The 13972-nt window shown below is 54.7% G+C and overlaps 1 protein-coding gene across 5 annotated transcripts in view; it reads left to right on the top strand.

The window, feature by feature from the left end:
• Positions 1 to 737: 737 nt before the first annotated feature.
• Positions 738 to 13972, top strand: part of PRKAG2 (protein kinase AMP-activated non-catalytic subunit gamma 2) — a 323235-nt gene continuing 310000 nt past the window's right edge. For all 5 annotated transcript variants that reach the window (XR_012433086.1, XM_074036390.1, XM_074036392.1 and 2 more), the window contains exon 1: positions 738 to 1339. Coding sequence is in view for 2 of the 5 variants with exons in the window: in XM_074036384.1 (XP_073892485.1) it covers positions 1226 to 1339 (114 nt within the window). In the remaining 3 variants the exon portion in view is untranslated. The remainder of the gene's footprint in view (positions 1340 to 13972) is intronic.

Genomic DNA, 13972 nt, shown 5'->3' with positions numbered 1-13972 from the left:
ATGAACCTGAAAAAAGCCGGGCGGGGTGCGGTGGGGTGGGGTGGGGTGGGGGTGGGGGTGGGGATGGGGAGACCCTGCTCGCACCCAGCGCCGCGCACAGCTCTCTGGGCGGGTTCGAGTGCGCGCGCGGGGCGGGGCAGGACCTGCGGCTGCGGTGTTTAGCGAAGCACGTGCTGCTCCGCGCGCAGCCCCCCGAGGCCGTGGGCTTCCTGGCTGCCCGGTCTGCGGCGGGGCGGCGGCGGGGGCGTGTTTCAAGGGGTCGAGCACACACTGAGACGCCGGGAGGCGGGATGGGTCCGAAACCAGCTCGGAGCGAGTCTCGAGCGGCAGCGGCCGCAGGGGACGGGGCGCGGCGACTAGGGCGGCGTGGGGCGGCGGGGAGAGGGACGGTGGCGCTGCACGCCGCGCACTTCCTGTTCAACACGCGCCGCCTCCCACCGCCCGCGCTCCCCGAGCTTGCGTCGGTGCCAGGCCCGGCCCCTCACTGTCCCCTCGCGGTCCCCTGGGGCCGCCGCGCGGCGGGGGGCGAGAAGCGGGCGCCCTGCCCTTCTCGGCCCGCAGGGCTCCGGGCGCCCCCTCCGGCGCGCAGGGCCGCGAGCGCCGCCGCCAGAACTTCTGCCAGCGGCCGCCCGTAGCCCAATTGCGCAGAGGGCTCGCCTTGCACCTCCTCTTCCCCCGTCGCCCTCCCTTTCGCCCAGAAAGGAGGACGGACCCAGCTGCAGGCTCCGAGCTGGTTTATTCTGCGGCCGAGGATTACATTTATGCACGAACGGTCTCGCTGGCTCCAGATTCCCCACTTGGGCACAGGCTAGGAGGGTTGTTTTCCAAATTGCTGGTTTTAATTGCACCTGCCTTTCAGATTACCTCTGGGAATCTGTGGGAGGAGCCGAGAGGGTGGAAAATGTTTCTTCTCTTTGCAAAAGGAAGAAAACTTTGTCACCCAGCGGGAGACCTCAGCCACGCGTAACCCGCGAGACACCAGAACCGGGACGGGCTTTGACTGATTCTGCCTGCGAGAGTTCCGTAGGAAAGGACGCTTGAACTCGGCGCTCCGGCGGCGGCGGCACGAGTTCCCTGCTCACTCTCCCTCCCCGCGGAAGTCCCCACGAGGTGGCTTCGGGGTGTAACAGAGCGCGCGGCTCCAGTCCGACGGCAGCGGCCGGGGCAGGGAAGGAGGGGACCGAACCCCCGAGGAGTTACCCAGAATCAACTTCTGGTTAGAGTTATGGGAAGCGCGGTTATGGACACCAAGAAGAAAAAAGATGTTTCCAGCCCCGGCGGGAGCGGCGGCAAGAAAAATGCCAGCCAGAAGAGGCGTTCTCTGCGCGTGCACATTCCGGTGAGTCCCAGCTCTCGGTCCCCTGCTCCCCAGCCCTCCTGTCGCTCCGGTCCCCGGCGCCGAAGCGGTTAACGCTGGACGCCCCGCGCGCGCCGTGCGTGCCCCTCCTGTCACTTCGGGCGGCTCGGGGAAAGGGTAGAGGGACAGGGCCCGAGCTGGGCTGGCGGAGCCGGGGCTCGATCTCTCTCTCTGCCCGCGTGCAGCCCGGGCTGGGGCTACGCCTGGGGCGGGGACTAGGCGGCTGCAGACTAGAGGGGGCGCCGGGCGCGGCTGGTGGGCGGCTGGGCGTAGCCCGGTATCCAGCCGGGTGCTGGTGCGGGGGGCGGTGCGTTGTGTTGTTTTGCTGAAAAGGGACGGTGTGGACTGCGCTCCGGGGAGGTGGAGCCCGCGCTCGGCTGCCGGAGAAGGAGGGAGGGGAGGGCAGAGGAGGGGAGGGACGGTGGGTGGGGAAAGCAGCGGGGCGGGAGGTGGGGGGAGCTGTGTAGCTGCGCCTTCCAATGCACCCCCTCCACCCCAGTCTCCCTCGGGGTGTTTCTGGGCCTGGAGCGGGGGTGTCCTCTGCAGCCGTTCCCTTCCCCCGCCCCGGGAGTGTACTTTGGGTCTCTGTGGTATTTGGGGACTCGCAGCTCCCTAACCCATGCAGGCTGCATTGAACTTCAGCCCCGGCCGCGACGGCCGCCCGGGAGGACATTGGCGACTCGGATCTATCTGAGGCTTCACTTTGTCCAGCCAGAGGGGCGGCGGGCCGGGTGGTGCTTCCTCCCTTCGGGACGGCGCCCAGGTAGCCCGCGGCCACTGTTCCTCTCCGCCGCGTAGGGGGGTCGGGTGGTGGGAGGTGTGGCGGCCCACTGGGTCACACCCTCCGCCTCAGCCAACCAAGTAAATGTTTGTGTTTGTGTACACACACACACAGACACACACACACACACACACACACACACAGCAGAGTGCTCTGTGGAGAAAGTTATTTTGCTATCCCGGGGCAGGGTGGGAGTGCACAGTGAATGGGCTGTCTGGACCCCTCATTAAAGCTAAGCCTTCCCGACAGCGTCAGGCGCAGCTGGCATGGCCGAGGCAGGCCACTCACTTCCCACTGTGAATTCCAGGGGGGCACTGCCCCGTGTTTGCTGAACCACCCTTCTTTTGGACGCCCCGCTAAGGTCCTCCTGTGTAAATTTCGGCCCACACGTGTCTAACGCTTGGATGAAGAAGGTGGAGTCCAGGGGCGGGGTTCCAGACACTTGATGCCAAATACCCCACACGGCCCCTGGGCCAGCCCTCCCCGGCTGGGAAGCTCTGGGGCAGGAAACCTGGACCCCCGGCTGCTGTGTGGCCCCCACGGTGGTGACCCGATTATGCGGGAATAAGTGCTCTATTTGAAAATGAAACATTCTTGTTTACATCTCTCATGTAAGACATTTAAAACCGTGTTTGAATTACACGTTAGATGTTGCTGCCACAGACCTCTTAAACAGTGATCACTGGAGCTAACCGTGTAACTACCGTTTCTCCCATTTGTGAAATGCAGGAAATAATACCCGTTTTTCCTGCTTTATAGGGATATTGAAATAAAATGACTCATGGGAAACTCTTCTTTGTTGTTTTTTGTTTTTTTTGTTTTGTTTTGTTTTGAGTCAGGGTCTCACTCTGTTCCCCAGGTGGGAATGCAGTAGTGCAGTCATGGCTCCCTGCAGCCTCAGCCTTCCCAGGCTCAAGTGGTCCTCCCACCTCAGCCTCCTGAGTAACCGGGACTACAGGCATGTGCCACCACAGCCAGCTAATTTATTTAGTTTTTTTGTAAAGATGAGGTTTTACCATGTTGCCCAAAGCTGGTACACATGGGCTGGGCTGAAGCGATCCGCCCACCTTGGCCTCCCAAAGTGTTGGGATTACAGGCGTGAGCCATCACACCCGTCCCGGAAAAACTCCTGACAAATGTAAAGTGTCCTATAAATGTATGGGGAATACATATACATATACATATCCATCAGACACCTAGTTTTTAAAAAAATGTATAGAGAGTAACAAGAACATGCCATTGTCCAGTGGTTGGGCCATTTTGTGTGGCAGCCACATGGTGAGGCTGGTTCCAAATGCAGGATGTGAGTGATGTGTGGGTGTGCCCATGGGGTGGTGCCAGCGGTAATGTGAGACAAAATCCAGGACCAGAAAAAGGATTGTGAGGCCAGGCTGTGAATGTTGAAAAACCATGTTATAGTTAGGGTCCTTAGACCACCCTTCTTCCTGCTATTGGTGACTTTGGCAGTTTTTCATAACGTTCTTGGCATGAGCCAGCCCGCCGCAAAAGTAGTATTCATTCAGTTATTCCACAGTGGCTGAGGGTGACCACGTGCCCAGGCTCTGGTTAGGGTGAGATCTGGGGAAGATCGGCCCAAGTCCTCACAGGGCTTGCAGTTGCTGGGGGCACCAGGGAGGTCCCCTCATCTGCCAAATGGTCATTACCTATTGATCGTTGTGCCAGGCTAGGTGGCAGTTATAACCTTGCTGGGAAAATGAGGCTTTCAGACAAAGGCTAGCAAATGATCCAGGGGCATACGATGACCAGTGCAGACCACACCTGCTTCTAGAGGCAGGAGTGATGACAGTGCCTGATGTGTTCAGAGAGACTGTACACCCAGAGATGGCAGGCAGGAGTCATGTAGGAGAAGTGGGGGTGATACTCTCACTAAGGAACCAGTGGGAGCACCCCACAGAATCAGGCAGGAGGGATGGCTGCTTCCGGCTGAAGAGCCACACCTCCTGGAGAAAGGATTTGAGAGCCAGGGTCATAGAAAATGGTTTGAGACCGGATCAGGCAACACCTGGACATAGGGTTGCCAGCTGTAGTAACTAAAAGTACAAAATGCCTAGTTAAATCTAGATTTCAGATACAGGATGAATCATTTTTTAGCATAGGTATGTGCCATGCAATATTTGGGATATACTAAAAACTATCCATTGTTGATGTGAAATCCCAGATTAATGGGGGTGTCCTGTATTTGATCTGGCAATGTTGCCTTGAAGGCCAGGCCCAAGGAGTGAGGACCCCCTCCTTAAGGCATGAAGAAGCTTCGGTGGACGCTGTGGATAGCCTCCTTCTGGTGCCCGGGGCCCAGCCCACCTGCAGCCTCGGTGGACAGCGTCTTACTCATGTCTCCCTCCTCACCTGAAGGAATCCTCTCAGACCCTGGCAGCTTGCTCAGCCTAGTGCGGGAACCCCTGGAAGTGCTGGGATTATGCCCTGAGGGGCAACCCCCAACCCAGGAGAGGTCTAGTTGGTGGCCAATGGCCCAGCCACCCTGCTTCTCAGTGGGAAGTTCTGACCTGGGTTCTGCAGGGTGCCTCAGGGGGATCCCTAGCAGGGTGGGGATCCACAGTGTAACTCACTCAATAATGTACCTTACTGGTCCTTGTGGCCAGTTCCTGCCTCAGCTTCCCCATTCCCTTGCCCGCACTTCCTGGGATAAACTCCTGAACCTACGTTCCTGTCTGAGTGTCTCTGTTGGGGGACTGAACTAAGAAGCCATTAAAGGTAAAGAAAACAACGCTCCGGTGCAGAGTGGAGTGATGGGAAAGGGGCTGGTGTCAAGGGAACCAACCCAAGTCCTTTGGCAAAAGCCCAGGGTAAGGGTCCGAGAGCCTGAACTGCAGTTGCAATGAGAGAATGCAGAAGGGCAGACGTGGGACGTGAGAAGGCCAACCTAGTGGACGGCAGGGGGTTGAGTTAGCAGGCGCTGATGTGGAGGTATTTGGGATAACGGGCTGGTTCTTGGGGAAATGGTGAGTCTGGTCATAGCCCAGGTGTATCTCAGCAGAGGGCAGCACGTCCATGGGGAATCATGTCTACTTCCTCACCCCAGCCTCAGAGGATTGTGGTGTCCAGGGACTGCCATTGCCAAGGACATCTTGGATTCTGAGGAGTAACTCTCATTGAAAGACACTGCGGCGCTGGCTGTCCTGTGACTGGGGTCATTTGGTGGCCTCCAGGGACCCCTGGTGCCCAAGCAGCTTGTCTCTTCATTGAATTCGAGTGAGTCGTTTTGGGGACCACAGCCTCCAGCCCATATCATAAACAGAACCGTGGCCTAGGGTGTTGGAGGCAATTACTGCGAACCTCCTCTCTCGGGCTCTGATGATCTTGAATGTCCCCACTACCCTCTTCCTGTCAACAGCCCGTCTAGGCTTTGGGACACCAGGAAGGAAGAATCCATTTTAGGGGACAGCCTAGGGCCAGTGGGTAGTGGCTGGTAGTGGAGACCTAGAACTACTAAGTAATTTATCAATTGAATTCAGTTGATGGCTGCGTACTGGGGAAGGGAACACGGCCCTTGGACCATGAAGATGTTGCCTTGCTTGGTTTCAGTCTTAGGCATTTTGTGTCACCTTTATGGGCGCAGCTACAGGGTCTTGGAGGTGGAGGGAGGAGGATGCAAAGGAGAGGAAAGGGAAGGACTGAAGGCAGATTCTATCCTGAGGCCATGCTGACCTTTAAAAGTAACAAAGGGCCGTAAAGGTCAGAGTCCTGGCCTGTTGGCACCCTGACTCGGCTCCCTGCTCTGAGCCTCCATGCCTCTTGTAAGGCATGGCTGATCATGAAGGCAATGGAATGGTTTTCGGAAATCACTCGCTGGGAGCATAGCTGTGCGTGGTATTCTGCCGAGACTTTAGTAGCAAGCATGTTCTTTCTTCTTTATGTCACTCTAAGAAAAAGCAGCTTCCCTATTAATGCTAAAGTTCATAGATCCCATAGACATGCTTTAATCAAGGCTGGCTGGCATGTTGTGCATCTCTCGAACTGTTTCAAGCCAATGACAGAGCAGGAGGCCGGTGGGGAGGGAAGACGTCAGACAGATGGACCCAAGGCAGAAGCCTTTGGGGACACTGAGGCAGGCTGGAGGAGTTCAGATGGTTGCTACTGAGTGGGGCATTTCTGTCAGAATGCACATGTCGCTGGCCCTCTGGGGAGAGGTGCTCCAGAAAGCCTGCATAGTCACTGGAGACAAACTAAAAATAGAGCCAGGGCAGCTGGGCAGTCACAACGTTTGCAGAGATGGGACTGGGCTTGGGCGGGCCTGTTGCCAGTCATGCCTCCCCCTGCTGCATGGCCTCGAGGAAAGCCATGTGCAGTGAGGAGGCCACGCACCCTCCGTGCTGGTGATGGCCTAGGACCTTTGCACCCAGCTCCTGCCCTGTAGCCTCTATCTGGCTGGATGAGCCGCTGGGAACTCCAGGATGAGGGTGGGAAGAGGAGCTGTGTCCTGCCCCGGAGCTGGAGGATGCAACCATGACTGCTTTGTGCCCCTCACACCACTGAAATGCTCCGGATGGAAGCCTCGGCAAAGGGAAGGGGAATGCTGTGGGGCACAGTGGAGGCGTCAGCTTTGACCTTGGCCAGTTTGCACCATCCTGAGCAAGATTTGCTGGATTAGGGTTTAGGGCAATGTTTTGCAAAGTGTGGTTCCTGGACTAGCTTAAGTAGAAGCACCCAGTGTTTGTTTAGAATATAAAATCCTGCTTCTCAGCCCAGACTCGCTGAATCAGAATGTCTGAGGGTGGGATCCATGAGTTTGCATTTTTCTTAAGTTCTCCAGTGATTCTTGTACCTACTGGGGCTTAAAAACAATTGGGTACTATTAATAGCTTCCCTGGTGTAATACTGTTCCATTTCTTCTGCCCCCATGAGTTATTCCTCTGTCTGTCTGCCTGTCTGTCTATCTATCTATCTATCATCTGTACCTTTTCAGCCATCATTGAGAAGAGATATCCTTGACTTCTGACTATTCAACAAAGCAATTCAACATTTGGTTTCCAAATAAAGATGAATGCCCAAACCAGCCTGTAGCCAGAGCTGCCCATGTGGGCCAGCCCGTTAGGCCACACTGCAAGCTTTCTTGACTCAGCCCTTCAGTGGCTTGATGCATCTTAGATGCTCTGCCATAAGCTCCAGTAGGGCCCAGAGTATGCTATGGGGACCTTCAGTAGTCAAACTTCTCAGTGATGGGGACCTCAGACTGGCCTGTGGCTCCAGGGTTTTTGACGAAGCTTGGTTGCCGCTCTGCAGCACGCGGGGTGTGAGAGGGCTGATCAGCGAGAGGACGTCCTCAGTGGGGCACAGCACATTGGCTCAATGCCGCTTGAGCACAGCCCAGTGCTGGTCCTAGAGGGAACGGGCAGCTAAACAGTGACGCGTGATCACTTCCTCGAAGACTCTGGCACACAGAGGGCACAGGGACGCCCATGGAGCAGCTTACATGGGGGAGTAGTGCAGAACCTGCACAAACCCATGGGCCTGCAGAGTCGCATGCTCAGTGACTTGCGGGAGTCATCCTGGAGCTGCCTCATCCTCTTATCCCTACTTCACAAATGCCCAGCTCAGAAAAAGCCTGTTCATCATGACATGGTAGATGACAGGGTTAATTACATGGAGGTGAAATGTGCATCTCTGCCCTCATCTAGCCCCTGCTGCCCTATTCACGCTAGAACCTCTTTGTGGAGGGTTCCAAGATTCTTGTATAAACAAGGTTCTGCATACCGCAGAGGAGCAGCCTGCTGATGAATGCAAAGAGTTAAATCCCGGATCGTGATTTCCTACCTCGAGTACTGAATTGACATAAACAGAAGCAGCAGCCCAACCGAGTTCGTGAGTTCAATCAATATTGCATCTTTTCACACATCACCAACTTGTTAGGGTTCTCAGTGCATTACTAGTGTCTTTTCCTGCCTCTTTGAACTACCCGCCCCCGCCCCGCCCGCCAATAAACCCTAGCAGAACAATATTGCTAGTTTGCACTCAGGGTTTGCAATTTTTACTGTGCTAAACACTAGACTGGCTGAAGAAATCATTTGGAACCACTTTTTATTGGCCAACGCCTCTTCATCTACTCAGACTTCACTTACATAATTTGTAAATCCGTTTGTCTCTTCTAAAACCTTCAGGCAAATACATGTGCTCTTAAATATTCCTGTTTCTTGGCTGTTTATTTTCTTTTGCTTTCCCTGTTTTCCTATAAGAGCTGATTTTGGTGTATTCAGCTCATGGCCAGTGTCTTTCTGTTTCTAGGCACCTTTTTACATTTATGGGGGCCACTAAGGTTACCGAGTAGAGCTACAGACACTGACAGAGGAGCGGAGTGAGAATCTGGTTCACCCGTTCTCCTCCCTCCGCTCTCCCTTCAGCCAAAATGGGGCCAGTGAGCGCGATTACTGATGAAGCACCAGCTGTCTCTCGTTCCTTTCAAGACGGTGAACCAGCCCATCCTGATAACCCCACAGTTCCGTCAACGTCATTTAAAATGTGGAACGAACAAAGGCCGATGGACAGCTGAGCTGTGATGTTGAAACAGAGTCGTGACTTTGCTTGGTTCATTAACTGTGACTCGCTGTGAGATGAGCAGAGGGGCCACCTGAGAGTTAAGCTGTGTCCTTCGGGCTTAACCACAGGGAGTTCTTAGAAGCCCGCACTGTTTCTCATTGCACGGCTCGTGCGCCCAGACCGGAGGAAGGGGTTAGCTATTCACTGGCTGAGCTTCCCCGGTAGAAGAAGGTGCTTTGGTGGAACTGTATTTTAGCCTGGCCTTGGAATGGTTAATTGGAATCTCACTCATCTCTTTCTTCCACTACCTACTTTGAAAATAATTTAATCCCTGTCCTTTACTTCCTGTTGACAGGAAGCCCTCTCTGCCAACCCATGGCTGGTCACGGACCAATCGGATATCACCAGGCTTTGGGGCGTCTGCCAGGGCCTCTGTGTTTTGATATACTCTGACCTGGCAGTGAAGTTGCTGATGAATGTACGACAAAGACCAGTTTGCTCTGTAACCCCAGGCTCCCAGCGTCTTTTCCATGAGCCAGAGGCCTGGTCCTGGAGGGGGGTGCCCTGCAGCTCTGCTGGCCTTCTTCTGGGGAGCTCTTTGTAGGGGGTAACTCTGCAGTGACCTCCACTGTGCTGGGGAGGGGAAGAGGAAGGATGCAACAGCGTGAGGGGAGAATTTGAGAAAATAGGACGCAAATTCTCAACTTGTGAATAAAGAAACAGAGAGCCATGGCTAAGAACCATGTTTCCACAGGGTTAGTGCTGGGACCAGAAAGCAGTCAACTCGTTTCTGTGTACTTTCCAGGGACTGGGCTGGGTGTCGAGGACACAAAGATGAACAGTGCGATGGAATTGGATTCTCCAAAAAAATGGTCGAAGTTCCACACTCCCTACACTTCTTACCTGTGAATGAGACTTTATTTGAAAGGGGGTTTTTGCAGGTGATTAACATATAAATTAGGATGAGGCCATTAGAACGGGCCCTCGTTCACGTTCACTATGCCTGGAGTCCTTCTAAGAAGAGGGAAATTGCATCCAGAGGCAAGAAGGCTTGTGAGGGCGGAGGCAGAAGATTGCAGAGCTGCTGCCACGAGCCGTGGAACACGGGCCGCTGAAGGGTGGAAGAGGCGAGGAAGGATCCTCCTGGAGGTTTCAGAGGGAGTGTGGCTCTCACAGCACCTTCATTTCAGACCTCTGGCCTCTAGAGCAACGAGAGAATCCGTTCCATTTTAAAGCCCCCAGTATGTGGTGCCACGCTACCACAGCCCCGCAACCTCATCCAACAGCGCCCTGCCCTCGAAGCACAGCATGGCTGCAGCCTCCACCTGATAGAGCTGTAGGGCAGGGCTTGTGCTGCGGGGCCCCACAGCATGTCCTGGAGAGGGGGCCAAGGCCCCAGGATGGGGTCCCAGTGTCCCACTGCCCACAGCGCTTTGATGCTCCCTTCCAAGGTCTGGGTTTTTCCTTGTGTCCCCTCCTCCCACTGCTGGAAGTTCTAGTGTGGCGGGGCTGTGAGAAAACCAACGTGACATGTCGGAGGCTGGTGTGGCAGCTCCGGGACCCGGGCCTGCTCCCTCTGTCCAGAGCACCTCCTCTTTGCCTGCTCTCCCCTCCTGGGTGGCCACCAAGACTCAGCCTCCTGGGGCCAGGGGCGAAGAGGTGTGCACGAGGGGTGGGGGTGGGAGGACAGCTCTGTCACCTGCTCAACTTCCAGAAGACAGGCAGGCAGGCTCCGTGCAGCCGTTTGTCTATTGGGCTAACGTGGAAACCATTTACCCAGCTCCACCCTGCTCACCACCTCAGCCGTGCCAGCAGCCATGGGGTGGTGGGCTTGAAGCAAACATCACCTGGTTCCCATCCTCATCTGTAGCATATGTTGTAATAAGCACCCTAGAGAGCCTTCTTCCTCCATGCAACCTGGATATGCTTGATGGGGAGTTGCATTCACGGTGCTGATGACCGATTCATATTCTTGATTGTATCAGATACCATCTGGGGTGGCACGGTTGTCATCAGATTGAGCTAATATTGCTGAAGCACTTGTTATATGCCAGATGTGTGCTTTTATATAAGCCGTCTCTCTTTATCTCTAAAGTAATATGTGAAATATTAGTATTGCTATTAGTCTTATTATCCTTACTGTAGAAATGACAGTTTGAGGTTCACAACCATTCTAGCCCAACCTGCTGAGAAAATATCTGTTGCATCTTGTTGGTTTTTTATATCTCTGCTTGGCTATGGCCCAGATGCCCAAGCAGCCAGTGCCTCCTTGGGTTAGGGGATGAGGCTGGACGGTCAGGCTGAGGCTGGGCTGTGGGCCCGAGAGGACGGTGTCTGCTGCCTCCCTGCAGTTTGTCCTGCGTGGGTCAGGTCTCCATACGCTTTACTCGGCCCCTTTCTAGATGAAGGTCATTGAAAGATATTCTTTACCCTTCTTATTTCAAAAATAAATAACCTGCCTTCTCCACTTGCATAGGTTCCATTCTCTGGTTCTTCTTTTTCAGTTTGTTGTTTTTGCTTCTTAAATAATGGATATTAGAATGAACACTACACTCGGAAGCAGGAGGCCCTGCCTGCTGCCTCTGTCACCTGTCTAGGGGCTTCTTCCCACCAAGTCATCCGGTACTGACCGCAGCCTGTTGTGTGCCAGGGTCAGGGGTCTCACTGTGACCCACATGGGCCCCTCTCTCCCCTCACAAGGCTTAACCTGGGGCACGCCGTCACCCTATCGGTTCACGTCTGCCGCTACCAAAACACCAAAATCATAGGGACTGAAAGCCACAGAATTTCTTCTTTGTCACTCTTCTCTCTGTCGGCTGGGAAGTTCTCACGGTTGGCGCTGGCTTGGCCAATATCTGGGCTCAGCTGGCAGCTGGGGCCCAGGACAGACTTGCCCGCATGCCTGTCCATCGCCCAGTCAGCTCCATGCCAGCCGAGCCACGGGGACGACTGGGCCGTGTGTCCAGCAGGCTGTCCAGGCAGCAGCAAGAGGGCCAGCCTGAAGCTCAGGGGCTCCTCAGGCCCCTTGGCCATGGCAAGTCACATGGCTGAGACTCGAGGGATGGAAAGCAAGGTCACGTGGCAAGGTCACGCTCAGGGGCCGGAAGGATTTGAGCGGAACCAGTCACTTAACCTGTCTAGATCTGTTTACATATATAATACATTCGTATATTATATAATTAATATTATATAAAATTGTTATCTAATCATATGCTACTTAAAGTATATCCTATATGTGATATGTATAATATGTAATATACATATATACACTTTGAAAAAGAGGGCTGGAGCCTAAGTCTCCATTTGGCTCAAGCACCACGGCTGTATGGAAACTGCTTTGTCCTGGGGACAAGTGGCCTTTAAGGGGCTGTGAGTGAGGGGCATGCAGAGCAGTGATGGGGCCTGGGTCCTTCCAAAGCTGGGCTTTTGAGAGTGTTACCTGAGCCCTCCCGTTTGCGCCACTGAAGATGAGTGAGTGTCTGAGGAGATATTTCGCCCCTGGGGAGCTGCCAGCACCAGGAGAACAGACAAGCCACTCGTCTCCTCACCACCCTGCTTTGCATGTTACGTGTATTTTGAGATTTCTGACATGACCTTGGGGCACAGGTAATAGAATAGTTTCAAAGACAGAGGGAAATGCTGGGCAGTGATAACAACCAGGTCTAGGGAAAGAACTGGGCCAGGTGACCTCCCCCGTAGAGTTGCAGGGTGCCTGCCAGGTGTGGAAGTGGCGCAGAGGACGCATGGTAGCCCCTGGGAGAAGAGAAACAGGAAGCTGCACCCTGGACCGCCGTATAATGAGGAAATAGCCCCAGGAGGTTAAGCGACCTGCCAAGTTGCATGGCTGGTCAGTGGCAAAGCAAGGATTGAACCCGGGCTTTTGCATTGGAGGTGTGTTAGAAGGAGAGGAATCCCATCCTGGCCGGCCAACAGCTGTGGCTATTGTCAGGGAAGGGCTTCTGGGAGCCAGCAGTGCCGTCTGCCGGCCTCGTGGCTTTCTGCCTGAGATGCCTGCTCTTCAGGCTGGAGGTCAGGAAGCCGGTTCACAGCAGTGCTTGTTTCGTGCTGTTTCAAGACAAGGGCTGTGGGCTCCAGACTCCATTCTCTATCACCTCCCTCCTCTCTCCTCTCCTCTAGATGTGGCAACATCAGTTCTCAGGAAAGGCTCAAAGCGATGTTCTGTAGGCTCCGCATGCAGGCATGGAGTTTACTACTGTGATAAAATACAGCATGAAGGCAGGTGGACATATTTGGTTCTTGGTTCCTTTTTTTTTTTTTGAGACAGGGTCTTGCTCTGTAGCCCAGGCTGGAGTGCGGTGGTTCGAACACTGCTGCCTGGAACTCCTGAGCTCAAGCGATCCCCTTACCTCAGCCTGCTGAGTAGCCGGGACCACAGGTGCCGCCATGCCCAGCTAATGTTTTGATTTTTCATAGAGAAGGGGCTTCATCATCTTGCCCAGGTTGCTCTTAAACTCCTGGGCTTAAGCAATTCTCCTGCTGTGGCCTTCCAAAGTGCTGAGGTTGCAGGCGTGAGCCACCGTGCTGGCCTCATATTTGGTTCTATTCCTTGTTAAATGATGGTCTACCCTCCAGTAGCCTTTGTCACCTTCACCTGAAGGTTATGCTCAGCTGGTGAGTCTGTGCCTCTAGCTTTGGCCGCTCAGTGGTGAAAGAGGGAAGCGAGCTGGACTGAGCAGAGGGGAAGGGCTGTGAAGCATTCACACCAAAGGCCTCACCTGACCCCTTGGAACATTCTGGAACTGGGATGGCCCTTCAGAGTTGTCCCAGATTGAGGCAAAGGGCTCCCACACTGTCCCTGGGAAGAGGATGTAAACTTGGTTGAGGCAGATCCCATCTGGTGAGGGCAAGTTCTCAGCCAGGCGCTCAGCTGAGTACCAGCGGCTACCAGTGCTCCCTGTACCTGGGGATCTACCAGTGCTGCCTGTACCTGGGGACCTACCAGCACCCCCTGTGCCCGGGGACCTACCAGTCTCCCTGCACCCGGGGACCTATCAGTGCCCCCTGCACCCTGGGACCTACCAGCGCCCCCTGCACCCGGAGATCTACCAGTGCTCCCTGCACCCAGGGACCTACCAGTGCTTCCTGCACCTGGGGATCCAGGAGCCACACCACGGCATCCACAGCATTGCGTCCCTTTCTCATAATAAAATCTCACGATTTTTCTTGCGAAGTGTCCAGCCCGTCTCCTTAATTAAACCATAAGCTCCTTTAAGGATGGCATGCATCTACACTTTGTCATGTCCCAGCCCTGAGGAAGCCACCTCTCACACAGCCGACCTGAATGTTGACAATGATGATGA

Source organism: Macaca fascicularis, chromosome 3 (assembly GCF_037993035.2).
Source record: "Macaca fascicularis isolate 582-1 chromosome 3, T2T-MFA8v1.1".
NCBI classification, from domain to species: domain Eukaryota; kingdom Metazoa; phylum Chordata; class Mammalia; order Primates; family Cercopithecidae; genus Macaca; species Macaca fascicularis.
Note: the sequence above shows the minus strand (reverse complement) of the source record. Positions and strands in the feature narration are given on the sequence as shown.